This window comes from Bos javanicus, chromosome 1 (genome assembly GCF_032452875.1).
Source record: "Bos javanicus breed banteng chromosome 1, ARS-OSU_banteng_1.0, whole genome shotgun sequence".
In the NCBI taxonomy this organism is placed as follows: Eukaryota; Metazoa; Chordata; class Mammalia; order Artiodactyla; family Bovidae; genus Bos; species Bos javanicus.
The window spans coordinates 64,940,457-64,955,172 of record NC_083868.1 but is presented as its reverse complement, the minus strand read 5'-3'; the positions used below and the strand labels follow the sequence as shown (position 1 = coordinate 64,955,172).

General features: G+C 35.3%; 1 protein-coding gene across 5 annotated transcripts in view; it reads left to right on the top strand.

Annotated features, from left to right (window-relative positions):
• The window catches only part of GSK3B (glycogen synthase kinase 3 beta), a 220,797-nt gene that overhangs the window by 159,277 nt on the left and 46,804 nt on the right, over positions 1–14,716 (top strand). For all 5 annotated transcript variants that reach the window (XM_061399627.1, XM_061399550.1, XM_061399795.1 and 2 more), the window contains exon 8: positions 12,857–12,952. In XM_061399627.1, the coding sequence (XP_061255611.1) occupies positions 12,857–12,952 (96 nt within the window). The remainder of the gene's footprint in view (positions 1–12,856; positions 12,953–14,716) is intronic.

The window sequence follows — 14,716 nt, the reverse complement described above, 5'->3', positions numbered from 1 at the left end:
AGAAAATCTTGGCTTGTGGTGCTACAATACCACAAAAACTATTAACACTAAGAACTATAGTGTTAGTGATTCCCAGAGGAAGCAAGAGCTGGGGGATGTGTGTATACAATGTTTGCATGTCTCAAAGGGGAGTGTGATTTTTTTTTACAGGTTTGGAAAATATAGTGAGGTTGTTTTTTTTTTTTAACCCAAGAGATTCTAATCCCATCTGCCACCCTTCTTTTTGTCATATACCCTTACCTTGAACATACAACTATGGCTGACATTCACCTAGGGGGGGAAAAAAATGACCGCTGTGAATATGTATTAACCAAGAATGACTTTGTTTTACTTTTCGGTGAGTAATTTGCATAGTCAAAACAGTAATCACCTTTTTTGGGGGAAGGAAAGTACTTGTTGCCAAATATATAATTTTATTGGGAAAGAAAAGTCATACTTCCCACTTTTAAAACTTATTTTATAGCTGTAGTAATCAAGATAGTGCATCTACAGTGGAATATTATTAAGCCACAAGAAGGAAGGAAATTCTGCCATTTTTGATAACAGGATGGATGGACCTTAGGGCATTATGCTAAATGAAATAAGCCAGACAGAGAAAGACAACTATTCCATGGTATCACCTGTATGTAGACTCTAAAAAGAAAAGGAAAAAAGTCAATCATAGAGAGTAGAAAAGTGGCTGCCCCTGGGGCTTAGGGAGTGGAGGAAATGAGGAGAGGTTGGTAAAGAGGACAGATTTTCTAAGATGAATGAGGTCTGGGAATCTGATGTAAAACATGGTGGTTATAGTTGATAACACTGTTGACCTAAATGTTCTCACCAGAAGAAGGACGAGAAGAAAGAAAAGTGTGAGGTGATGAATATGTTAATTAACTAGATGATAGGTATCCTTTCACAATGTGTATGTATATAAAATCACCACTGTGTTCATTTAGTATGTCTTAAAATTTTGTCAGTTAAACCTCAAGAAAGGGGGTTGAGACTGTTCAGTTCCGACATGAGTATAGGCATGTAGGTCAGTGCAGTACAATTGAATGTCTAGAAAATAAATCTTTATGTTTATGGTCAGATGACCTTAGACAAGGGTTCCGGGGCAGTTCAATGGGGAAACAGTAGTCTTTTTAACAAATGATATTTGGGCAACTGGATACCCATATGCAAAAGAATGAAGTTGGACCCCTACCTCTCACACCATGTACACAAATTAACTCAAAATGTATAGGCCTAGAGCCAAGATTGTAAAACTCTTAGAAAGAAACATAGGTGTAAATGATTTTTTTTTTTAGATACAAAACCAAAAGCACAAATGACAGTAGAAAAAACATATATATTGAACTTCATCAAAATTTAAAAATTTGTTTCCCAAAGACTACCATCCAGAAAATTAAAAGACAACACACAGAATGTTGTCAATAAGGAATTTGTATCTAGAATAAGGAACTCTTACAACTCAACCATAAAAAGACAGCCCAAAAGAAAAATGGGCAAAAGATCCGAATTAACATTTCTCAAAAGAAGACATACAGGTGGCCAGTGAGGACACACACACAAAGACACTCAACGTTGTTGGTCATTAGAGAAATGCAAGTCAGATCCACAGTGAGTACTAGAGTATATTTATTAGGGTGGCCAAGATACAGACCCACAGTAACTAGTATTGGTAATGTGTGGCTCAGACGGTAAAGTGTCTGCCTGCAGTGCGGGAGACCCGGGTTCAATCCCTGGGTTGGGAAGATCCCCTGGAGAAGGAAATGGCAGCCCACTCCAGTATTCTTGCCTGGAAAATCCCACGGACCGCGGAGCCTGGTAGGTTACTGTCCATGGGGTCGCAAAGAGTCGGACACGACTGACTGACTTCACTTCACTTCAGTGTGTGTGCTTAGTTTTTCAGTTGTGTCTGACTCTTTGCAACCTTATGGGCTGTAGCCTACCAGGCTCCTCTGTCCATAGGATTCTCCAGGCAAGATTATTGGAGTGGGTTGCCATGGCCTCTTCCAGAGGATCTTCCCAACCCAGGGATTGAATCTGTGTCTCCTGCATTGCAGGCGGATTCTTGACCCACTGAGCCACCTGGGAATCCTTACCAAAGGATGTGGAGAAATTGAAACTTTCATACATTGCTCGAGGGATTGTAAAATGGTATAAACAAAAAGTGGTTTTGCACTTACTCAAAATAATAGGGTTACCACACAACCCAGCAGTTCCCTTCATAGGAATTTGAAAACACTAATCTACAAAAAAAACTTGTACATAAAGGTTTGTGCAGTATTATTTATAGCCAAAAAAGTATAAACATTTCAATTGTCCATCAGCTGATGAATGAAAATGTCAAATACAGACTATCACAGAAAATATCAAACACAAAAGGACACATGTTAATGTGATTCCATTTATATGAAATGTCCAGAATAAGCAAATCTGTAGAGACAGAAAGTAGATTAGTGGTTGTCAGTAATTGGGGAGAGTAGAAATGGGAGTGACTGCTCATGGGTACAGGGTTTAATTTAGGGATGATGAACATGTTCTGAAATCAGATAGCAGTTGATGGTTGTAAGCACTGAATATACTAAAAAAGAAGTAAGTTCTATAGAGGGGTGTAAAGCTCAAAGCTTTGTTTGTTTTTTAAGATAAGATTGAAGACATCTACCTGCAGAACTTCTGATAAGGGTGTGTTGCTGCTTCCACCATATTTTAAGAAAGGCAGTAAACTGACCATAGCTTTGCAAAGCACTCAGATCCAGTTAAGTGACAAATGGCACAGGGGTAAATGGAGTAAATCATGGACACACAAAGGGACCCTCCTGTACTAGTTTAGGCTGAATAAATACTTTAGCCAAAAGTATTTATCCAAATAATTTTGAATAATTTATTCAGATACTTTTGTTGTGTTCAAAATAACATGACAGCTTGATGCTCTTTTCTTCACTGATATTCCTAATGAGATTTTAATGATTGTGCTGCTGCTGCTGTAGCTTTGAGGATGGGGGGAGGTTCCTTGCCTTTTGGAAATCAGAGGAAAACCCTGAGAGAGAAACATTGTAAACCCCACAAAAAAATCCTTATACCAAAATCTCACCCATTTCTTATAGGAGAGGTCGATAGGAACTGTATAAAATCCGCATATAAGTGTCTGCCTGCAATGTGGGAGACCTGGGTTCAGTCCCTAAGTTGGGAAGATCCTCTGGAGAAGGAAATGGCAACCAACTCAGTACTCTTGCCTGGAAAATCCCATGGGTGGAATACCTGATAGGCTACGGTCCATGGGTTGCCAGGAGTTGGACACGACTGAGTGACTTCACTTGTCTTGTTTTGATAGTTAAGTATTTTAGCTACCTACCTGTAATGTATTTACAGAGAAGGCAAGGGCACCCCACTCCAGTACTTTTGCCTGGAAAATCCCATGGACGGAGGAGCCTGGTAGGCTGCAGTCCATGGGGTCGCTAGGAGTTGGACACGACTGAGCGACTTCACTTTCACTTTTCCCTTTCATGCATTGGAGAAGGAAATGGCAACCCACTCTAGTGTTCTTGCCTGGAGAATCCCAGGGACAGGGGAGCCTGGTGGGCTGCCGTCTATGGGGTCGCACAGTCAGACACGACTGAAGCAACTTAGCAGCAGCAGCATAGTGTTTTTAAAAAGTTTAAAACCTGTAACTTGTAGGGATATACCAGAGAGCATAACATTTTATATCAATCCTTTGGAAGTGAAAATGTGGTGATTCCAAGAATGTCAGTAGAGTACTGATATTTTGAAATAGAATAGCTCATTGACATGTTTTTTGGTTTTCACATTGTCACATTTATGATACAGACAGTCAACCTGACAGTTATCCAATTTAAATAAACATTTCTTTTATGTAGAAATCCCTCTTGACTCTGTGTTACACAATTTTTTATCTGCTTATTTTAAAAGCTTTGATTGAATTCATTATGGCCATGTATCCTTTCAGTCTTTCAGGGTACATCACGTTAACAGCATTTTGATTTAATGAACCATTTGGGCCTACACAGAGGGTCTTTGCCCTCAAGGAGTTCAGACACTTATTGAGGGGAGGTAAAGCAGGTCTGACTCCAGAAGTCTGATCAGAGTACAGAGGCAGAAGTATCCTATTTGGAGAGAATCCTATCTGGAAAGATTTCATTTAAGAGGAAATTCTTGAACTGAATCTTGAAACATGCAAAGATACTCACCATTGAGAGAAAGGAAGGGAATGGAGGACGTACGTGCTAATTTGGACAAGGATGCTTAGTGAAGTCAGGTCTATTGTGTGTTACTTTATGGTTCTAGCCTAAAGTTCTGAATGGTGGGGATAGTGTATAAGTTTACCAGGAGGCTGGAGCTGTGGGCAGTGGCCAGAACACTTTAGCCTGTAAGCACTTGGAAGCCACTGAAGGATTTTAAGCAGAGGAGTAACAGATTTCTAATAGAATTTCTTTGGCTTCATGTTTGTTTTAAAGGCCACACATGTAGTTCTATTGCTGAAGTTTGGCGACCTCTGGTGTTGGGCTATTAAAACGCAAAGCTGTGAAAGAAGTGTATTTCAGAGCTTTTGTCAGATCATTCTTGGCTTTATTTCTTTGAAGACATGAATCATAACTCATCACTTGATATTTATTGGTGTCTAGATAAATTTGAAGCTAAATGAATGAAAAAAAATGGTGCAACAAATGTAATGGGACTGGATACAAATGAAATAATTGATTTAATCATAAAAGATGAACAACTTCCCAAAGGGTTGTGACAGGCTAATCTCTGATCTTTGAGTCTTTGCACCACTTACCCCCCATGACGTTCTAGGATAGTAGACTTAAAAAATGCTTTTTTTGCAATAAATGGAAAGATCCTATTCTAATGGCAGATAACTCAGAGTACATACTCTTCCCAATAGTGTGATCATTTTGAACATCCCCCTCCTTTTACTGTGTAAGAGATACCATAATTATAGAAAAGTACATAAAATATTATGTGCAGTTTAATTTCCTTTAAGTTGTGGGGCACTCAGTTTTCAGGAAATCCAGAAATAATAATTATTTTTTAAATGTACCTTTAATCTTAAAAGTTTCTGGGGAAAAACTAATCTTCCATCTCCTAAAATTTGAGGGAACCCTGAGACTTGTTTTGTGTCTGAAGTGTTAAGATCCTTGTCAAACATACATTTTTTTTTAATCTGTTAAGTGAAAAAGTTTAAGTATATGATTTCAGAGTTTCCAAATATAAATCACCTGAAATAAATCAAGTAGAAATACACTCTGAACCTAGTAGAAGCTTAATATATAAAAAATATATTCAGAAGTAGAAATGGGATAGTTGACTTGTTTTTTGTTGTAGTTTATTATTGATTGCAGATTGTGATGCATTTGGAATCTTTGCTCTTCATAATCTTTCACTTGTTAACCTTTAAGACTTTAATGTTGCCATCCATCCATTATCTAAGCCTTGTTCTCTGTCAACACTCAACTGATACAGTTACCCAAATCATGCTATTTGCTACCTCATACCTAGAGTGCATAGAACCTGCATCTGATTCATTTGCTTCCTAGATTCCTTAAGTAAAATTTGCTCTTGTCTCTCCTTCCAGCATCCTTTCCTGAATCTTTTCTTTACTCCAGTTCATTGTAGCACTTTCGCCTCATAGATCTCTGTGCTTATTTTGTTGTACTGATCTTGGCTGTTTGAAGTTGATTTATAATGTACAGGGGTTCCCTGTTGGCTCTGGGGGTAAAGAATCTGCCTGCAATGCAGGAGATGCAGATTCAGTCCCTGGGTTGGGAAGATCGCTTGAAGAAGGGAATGGCTACCCGCTCCAGTATTCTTGCCTGGAGAATTCTATGGATAGAGGAGCCTGGAGGGCTGCAGTCCATGGGGTTGCAAAGAGTTGGATATGACTGAGCAACTAACTATAACGTACAAGTCTTTCTGCCCTATTGTTCCTTGAGCAAGGGCACTCAGTAAATATTTTTATTGAGTGGAGTGACTTAGGAGACTGAAAAAAAAATTTTGTAATGCCTCTCAATTATTTCATGCCTTTGCATCCTTACATTCCTTTGCATCTTAACTCACATCTTTCTTTTCTTAAAGACTGTATGTACTGTATATAAAATAACTCTGATTTTAAGGTTTGGCAGACTCTTATACTTTTAATGCTAGCCTTAAAATAGCAACAGAAGAAAGATAAACATGGTTGTATTTAGTATAGTAATGGCATCACAAATTACATAATGGTCTGTTTTTTACTTTTTAAATTAATTTCATAGTGGTGTAGTTTACATACAATAAAATATAACAGTTTTAAGTGTACAGTTTAATGAGTTTTGACAAACATATCTACTATCCTGGTCAAGATTTAGAACATTTCCGTCATCCCCAAACATGTTCTTGTGTACAGCCTAGGGTAACCAAATGTCTCAGGTTGCCCAAGACTGAGGGATCTGCCAGGGTAGTCCCAGGTAAGCTGGGACAGTTGATCACCCTGTTCGTGTACCTTTGCAGTCTCCCATCTTTTGTTTCAGGTTACCATTAGTCTGCTTTCTGTCACTGCAGGTTAGTTTTTCCTATTCTAGAATTTCATATGAATGGAATCATGTTGTGTGTGTGTGTGTTTTGTATCTGTTTTTTTTAGTTCAGCATCATGTTTTTGTGATTTACCCATCTTTGTATTACCTATTCTAAGAGTTGTTTATCCATTTACCTGTGGTTAGCATTTGACTTGTTTTTGTTTTGGCTGTTATGAGTAAAGCTTCTCTTTTTGTTTAAACAAACCTGTGTTTACATTTCTCTTCAATAAAGAACAGGACTGAAATTGCTGTCATATGATAAATGTGTGTAAACTTTGTAAGAAATCATCAAACTGTTTTCCAGAGCAGTTTCACTGTTCTGCACTTCCACCAGCAGTGTGTGAGAGTTTCAGTGTTTTGCATTTTCATCAACATACAGTATTTATAATAATTTTAAATTTAGTCTTAAACTTGCTTTTATCGTTAGGAAATGTCCCTCTTTATTTTTGTTTAATTTCCTTGTACTGAAGTCTACAATTTTCTGATATTGCTTTGAGTCTGATAATTTTTACCTTTAATTGGAGTGTTTGGACCATTTACATTCAATGTAATTATTAATATGGTTGGGTTTAAATATTCCACCTTGGTAATTGTTTTCTTTTTGTTGTTTGTTTCTTCCTCTCCCTTTTTTACTGCTCTCTTGAGTGTTTTTCATTTTCCCTGTTGGCTTTTTAAGCTATATTGATTGCCATGTTACATTTTTTAAAATTTCTTCTAAGATTGAACATAGGCGTCCTACTCTATCATGGTCTACAGATAATAATATACCACTTTGCATATAAAGTTAAGAACCTTACAATAGCATATTTCCATTTCCCCTTCCTGTCCATTGTGCTCTTGCCATACATTTTACTTCTATAATACTTTATTTTGCTTTAAACACTGTTTTCTTCTAAACCAGTTTAAAAGCAAAGGGGAGATTCATGATGATATTTGGTAGAAACTATTGCGATACTGTAAAGCAATTATCCTTCAATTAAAAATAAATAAATCAAAAAATAAATGAATACAGTAGTGACCAACTTAAAAAAATAAAAGCAAAAGGGAAATGTCATACATATAGTCCGTATTTACAATTTTTGGTGGTCTTTATTCCTTAGTGTAGATAGGAATGACCATTCGTTTTCTTTCATCCTAAAGTATTTTCTTGTAGTGAAAATCTGGAGACAAACTCTCTTAGCTTTTGTTTGCTTAACAATGTCTTGTTTATTTTATTTTTTTCACTGTTTCAAGGAGAGAAGTAGCCCTGAGTTTTATTATGTGGTTTGATTGATGGAGAGAACTGGAAATCAAGACATCTTGGTTCTGTTCCTGTCATTCTTTTGAAGGATATTTTTACTGGATATGGAATTTCTTGGTTTCTAGTTTCTCATTTCTTTTCTTTCTTTTTTTTTTTTTTTTTGAGAGAGGTCTGTATTTTCTTCTGGCTTTCGTTGTTTCTGATAAGTTGGCTATTACTGTCGACTGTATAAAATGTGTCTCTTTGCTTTGGTAAAAACTTTCCCTTTATCAGTGGCTTTTATACTGTTTGGGTTTCATGGCATTTTCATCAAATTTGGGAAAATGTTGGCCACTATTTCTTCAAATATTTTTTCGACATCTGTTCCCTCAAGCCCCTTCTTAGACTCCAATCACAGGTACCTATGTGTTTCTAGCTTGTTGTACCTCCATGCTTCAGCTTTGATAGTTTCTGCTGTTTTGTTTTGTTTTTTAAGTTCACTGATTGTCTTCTGTGGTGTCTCATCTGTTGTTAGACCTCCAGGAAAATTTTAACTTCACATATCATACTTTTCAGCTGTGTGATTACTGTATTTCTTTTTTAATCCTGTGTTTGTCTCCTCATTATAATAGCTGTTTTATGCCCTCATTTGTCAGTTCTGCCCTCTGTCATTTTTGTACCTATATCTGTTGACCAGTTCCCTACTCCCTTCTTTTTGAATCGTATTTACCTTCTCCTTGAAAGACTATTTCGTCAGTCAGTTTTCTAATTGTTTTACTTTAGAGAGTAATTCTAATATCAGTTACTTAGCAGTTACTAAAAAGAGATGTCTTTTTTTAAAATAATGTAAACTTTACACGATATTCTAGATTTATTGAGCTACTGATGCCAAGTTATACAGAATTATACTTTATTATGTAAGGCTTTTAGTTAACACAATATACACAAAGCAATTCTGTAACAAGGATGTTCTACAACTTAGGCCTTGAGATTAAAAATTTTAGGCAATAGAATTACTTACAATGTGCACATCCATAGGACTTCCTGCCATTAAACATTCCAATCAAAATTCTACATGTGAAACAATCACATGTGCTACAGTAGTGGAAGTGACTAGTAACAGAGGCTCTCTGGCCCAGAAAGCCTAAGGTGTTTACTTTCTGGCCCTTAAAAAAAGTTGGCTAATCCCTGGATCTCCCATCTACTTTTCATCTCTATTAGCTAGTCTGGGGAGAATGTGCTTTTCAAGATTTTAAGGTGACAAGAAAAAGAATAGAAAAATTATTATAATAGTTGTATATTTGACAAGAGAAATTAAACATAAAACAGACAGCTATATTGGAATTTCACTTCGTCCATCTAATAGCTCTAGTGATTCGTCATGTGGCTGTAACACTAATAAGATACCCTTTGCCACTTTGTGGTGATATGCTAGTTTATTTGGTTAATTGCTTTTAAGTAATTGATAGTGAATATATCAGTGATTCCATTTACTAGATATTAATAGTAATTAAGTTTCTTAAAAATCACAAATATCCACATTTTAAAGATAAAGAACACAAACTCTGATCACCAATCAGAACTATAATTAAGAATCTTTTTTGTATCGTAATTATTCATCAAAGCAGATAATCTCCCATTGTGATAAGAGATTTTTTTCCACATCCATGCACTGGTATATATTGAGTGAGAATTCTAGGTATGTAAAAAATGCTTAGATGTAAAGGTCAGAAATATTGAACCTTAGTTAATTATATGTATGCTAACATAATTAAATGTCTGCAACTGATATTCAGATGCATCAGAAAATAAGGTGGATTGATATATGCATGGAGGAGTGGAAATGTGATGAAACAAATGTAGTATTGAAAAATATTAGAGAATTGGTAGTATAAAGGGAGGATATTTTCACTGTTTTAAAAAAGATGCAGCTTTTCTCATATGTGAAATTTTTCACATATAAAATTTGGGATAAATGTTTAGATCTAAATGGCTGTGAGACAGTTTAGAGAGAATATGGGCGTGACTTCACATATGCACACATATAGTATACTTTCTTGCTTTCACATAAAATAAATTATTATAACATATGTTTATTTAAGCAAACCTTGTATGCATGTTATATGTTTCTCAGCTGTTTGTTGTTTATTTCATAGATTTACTTCCACCAGGAATATTCTTAGGTTATAATAAAAAGCATATACGAATTTAAACATTCACTTCAAGGAGCATCCTGCCTTTTTCATTATACAATATTATACATTTTCCATTATGCAATATGGAAAAGTCAGCCAAATAGCCTGTAAATTCATATGATCTATGTTCATACAGTAAAAAGATGGATTTACTGATGGTCTATATACATCCCCTCATTTCTTTTGACATTTTTACCAGCTTGTAGGGAGTTAGGACTGTGCCTTGTGCTAACAAAGTGCTGAATAAAAAAGGGGAGACTGCACAAAAAATACTCACTGATTTGAGAGTTGGCATTTCTTAAGTGTCATTATTATTTTATTGTGAAATATATCATAATACAAAAATATATAAAAATGTATTAAGTTTAAAGCATAATAATAAAGTGACTATCCATGTAAGTACCACTCAGATTAAGAATTAGAATTAGAGAACTACTTATGCCCACCCCAGTCACAGTCCCTCCTCCTCCATTATTTCTAGTAAGCTAAATAATCTGTACTTGATTTTTCTAGTGAATATTCCCATGCTTTTGATTTAGTTTAACTATGTAAACTAAAGGATTCCCTGGTAACTCAGCTGATAAAGAATCCACCTGCAACGCAGGAGACCCCAGTTCAATTCCTGGGTCGGGAAGATCTCCTGGATAAGGGATGGGCTACCCACTGCAGTATTCTTGGGCTTCCCTAGTGGCTCAGCTTGTTAAAGAATCTGCCTGCAGTGTGGGAGATCTGGGTCCGATCCCTGGGTTGGGAAGATCCTCTGGAAAAGGGAACGGCTACCTTCTCCAGTGTTCTGGCCTGGAGAATTCCATGGACTGTATGGAATTCATGGAGTCACAAAGAGTCAGACATGGCTGAGCGACTTTCACTTCACTTCATTTTCACGTAAATTAAAACATAGTTTAGTGTTTCCAGTTTTTAAACTTTACATAAAGCCATTATTGAGTGAAAATTCACCACTGTGTGAAATTCATCCAATAAGGTATATGTTGTTCTAGTTCATTTATTTTCATTGCTAGTTAGTATATCGTTGTATGACTGTGCCACACTTTATTAATTCTACTTTTGGATTTTTGCTTTTGCCTGCAGTGTTGTATTATTACAGACTGTGTGTATACTGAGTCGCTTCGGTTGTGTCCTATGCTTTGTGACCCCGTGGACCTTAGCCACAGGGCTCCTCTATCCATGGTGTTTTCCTGGGAAGAATAGTAGAGTGGGTTGCCATGCCCTCCTCCAGGGAATCTTCCCGACCTAGGCATCAAACCTGCGTTTCCTGTGTCTCCTCCATTGCAGGCAGATTCTTTACTGCTTGAGCCAGCAGGGAAGCCCCTATTACAGACTAATATATATTATAAAGAGTTTCTCTACAGTATATGTCTTAAAATGAAATTAGTGGATTGTAGCATCACTGAAAGTATGCATTTTAAATACTCATTTTTTAACATTGCTGTTGTTTTTATTTAGCATTTAAAAAAATCCAGTGGAGTTGCATTTGGAAGGCAGAATTATCAATAAGTTCACTCTCCCTTCTTTTTCACTCTTTCCCCTTTTTCCCATACATGTACACACATACACCCTTCATCAAGAGTCCAATTTAGAAAATAAGGGCTTGCTTTATTATTTAAAATGAAAACTTTTACTTTTCATATTTTAAATATAGATAGCTCCTAACTTACAAATATCTGATAGCTACAGTTACAAAGACCAGATATTTTCCTTCTCAACACTCTTTGCTTCTCCATAAAGCTGGAATTCTACTACAGGAAGGAAAGGAAGTTGTATTATATTTATTACCCCTAATAATTTTCTAGTACCTCTTTGTAATACTTTGTTCTAGCTCCTCACAACCATGAATCTTCTTTATGTCACTATAGGCAGAAGATGTTCTAGAATTCTATGTGAATTAAATTATACAGTACCTACTCAGTCTAGCTTACGTTTTGTTTTCATATGAGTGTCTTTTGAAGAATAAAACTTTAAAAAATTTGCCTAAGTTCTGAAAGTTTTAATGAAGTCTAGAGAATTAGAAACAATAACAACAAGCACCTGAAATGCTTAGTTTGCCCTGTTTGTTCACCACTGATCAAGTACTTCACATTCTGCTCCTCTGTGCAACTGTCCTTGAATTAAATGGATTAACGTTTTATTTCAACAAACTTGTTTTATATTGGGCACTAGAGTTACAAAGATACGTAATAAGTCTTGTTTTTCTTCAGAGTACTCATTTTAGTACTTAATGTCTCTTCCCATCACCTGTCTGAGGCAGTCAAGTCCATATACTTGCCTTCGTTTGGTGCCTAATACAGCTCTGGAGGTAATGAAGTGCTCAGTATATTTTCATCTTGTATTATAGTTATACTTTTTTCCACACAAATATGTAAGTTGCTCATAGTTTAGAATCTCTCTTGTTCTTAGTATTCTTCATATAGTTCCTAGTGCACAGGGATATTCACTTAATATTCAGTGATTGAATGGAATTATTGATGACCATGTTTGACTAAGGTTCTCCTAATTAGTTTTTTGATAATAAAACCTTTGACTTACTTTACTGATGAATAAATGAATAAAAGATTCTCTCACTTCAGATGTCATCACAACAGATTGTTTTTCTAGACAGAACGAAGATGCCTGATTTTTAGTTGAATATTTTTGAGTGACCTTTCTTATACAGACTTGATGACTATTACCATAAAAGTCTGTATACTACCTGTAGCTTGGGTTCTCTAGTCAGAAATTGAAGTCTTTTATAAAGTCTGCTCTATTTAATGAGTTACATATTTTATAACTTTGGAATTCCATTTTCCAGTGAAACCAGTACATTAAAACATAAAGACTATATTTATAAGTATAATAGAAAATTAGGGCAATAACTTTCTTTCTTTATCTAGGTCCTGGGGACACCAACAAGGGAGCAAATTCGAGAAATGAACCCAAACTACACGGAATTCAAATTCCCTCAAATTAAGGCACATCCTTGGACTAAGGTGAGTCAAAACGAGTTTTTTAAAAAATACATTAACCAGTAGTTAATTAGAAGTTGGATTTCTCATTGTTCTTGAACTAAACTATTTTGAGACTAGGTGGCTGTCGGAATACAAAGTACAACAGGCCTTCTGCATGTAAAAATAATTGGATAATTATACATTAGTATTTCATTGATTGTATATAGCTGCATTCCCATTGATTTCCTGTAGAAAGTTTCCAATCTGGGTTTTTATTTGTAGGATGAGGACAGTACACATGCATAGTATTCAAATAAAGAATTTCATTAAGTGCAGGATCTTATATAAATTTTTACTCTTTAAAATTCAGAAGTAATTTCTTTATATAGTTGGGTACTTACATGCATTCAATATCGTATAGCATTCAGTATCACATATATTTTTATTCTTTTTAAACTACTAGTAATAGATTATATTTGTGTTCTTCTCTTGTTTTCTTTCCTGTTGGTGTTTTGGGAGCAAGAGTAAAATGAAGATTTGGTCTCATGAATAGTATACATTGAAAGCAGTTGATATACCCACAGGATGTCACTAGCCATTGGAAAAGCCTAACTTCAACTTTTAGTTGGAGCCAATTCTAAGAGCATAAGTACTAACTTATGAGAAGACTTTATTTTTTGTTTTGATAGTTAATTGAAATGATTGTAGAGAGATTTTATTAAAAAGTTATTTTCATGTCTGATTTGTGAGATTGTATGCAGAGGGGAAAAAAAAATATCAATAAGGTTTATAGCTAGAGTGACTCTCTTGTTTTATGGATTCTGAAACTGTAGCTAAACATGCCAAATGACTTATCCATGTTTCCATATGTGACTGACAAAGTCAGGATTCAGCTTCTTCTCTGTGTGTGTGTGTGCGTGTTTAATACCAAGTTTTTTAACCTTCTAGTTCTGTGCCATCTATATATCCCTCTTCCCAGTTTATTCTTATATTTCATTATATATTTTGTGGGTTGGAAATATTCAACTTTTAAATACATATTTCAATCAGAGATCTTTTATATTTAAAAATATACATAGAACAGTTTGTTTTGAACACTGACAAGTTCATTTAATTGGTTATATATCTTTTATAATAAGAGGTAAAGTAATTTAGGTGAAATAATTTACATTTCCAGATTCAAAGTAGGTCTCTTGCTAAGTTGTATTATTCAGGTTTCTTTACTTCAAGTTATCAAATATCTTCACATCTCTTCACTTCAGAAAATCCTCTTGTTTCCAAATAATTAGAAACAAAGACCTCAGTAATAATTTTACTGCCAGAATTATAAGTTGTAGCTTTCACTGACCAAGACATTGCTCTCTCCCCTACCCTCTTTTTAAGTTTACAGTAAACACTAAATGTTCTGAGATAAGTCATCCTTTGGTCTTGGTATTTAAAGTTTATTTTGAATCTGAGTCAGAAGATATTTAGGTTCTTTCACTGGTTCTAAACTCAAGAGAATCGTAGGTGCCCTATTTGGATTTAGAATCCGAGCTGCAGTTTGAATCCACAAAGTTATTCCAAGTTACAGTGTAATAAGTGATTTGTAGTATACTATGATTTCAGCCATGTTAAAGAAGAACAAGAAGCAAAGAGAATTCTGTGTATTGAATTAATACAGGGAAGTATTCAGAAATGCTAATGGTAGTTTGAATTAAAAGAGTATAGGTGATTTTATTTTCTTCTGCATTTCCATATTTTTTTTTAATAAGCATGTTATTTTAAGGTAGAAAAGTAAAATTCTTTTTGGTCGAATCTGTTCTA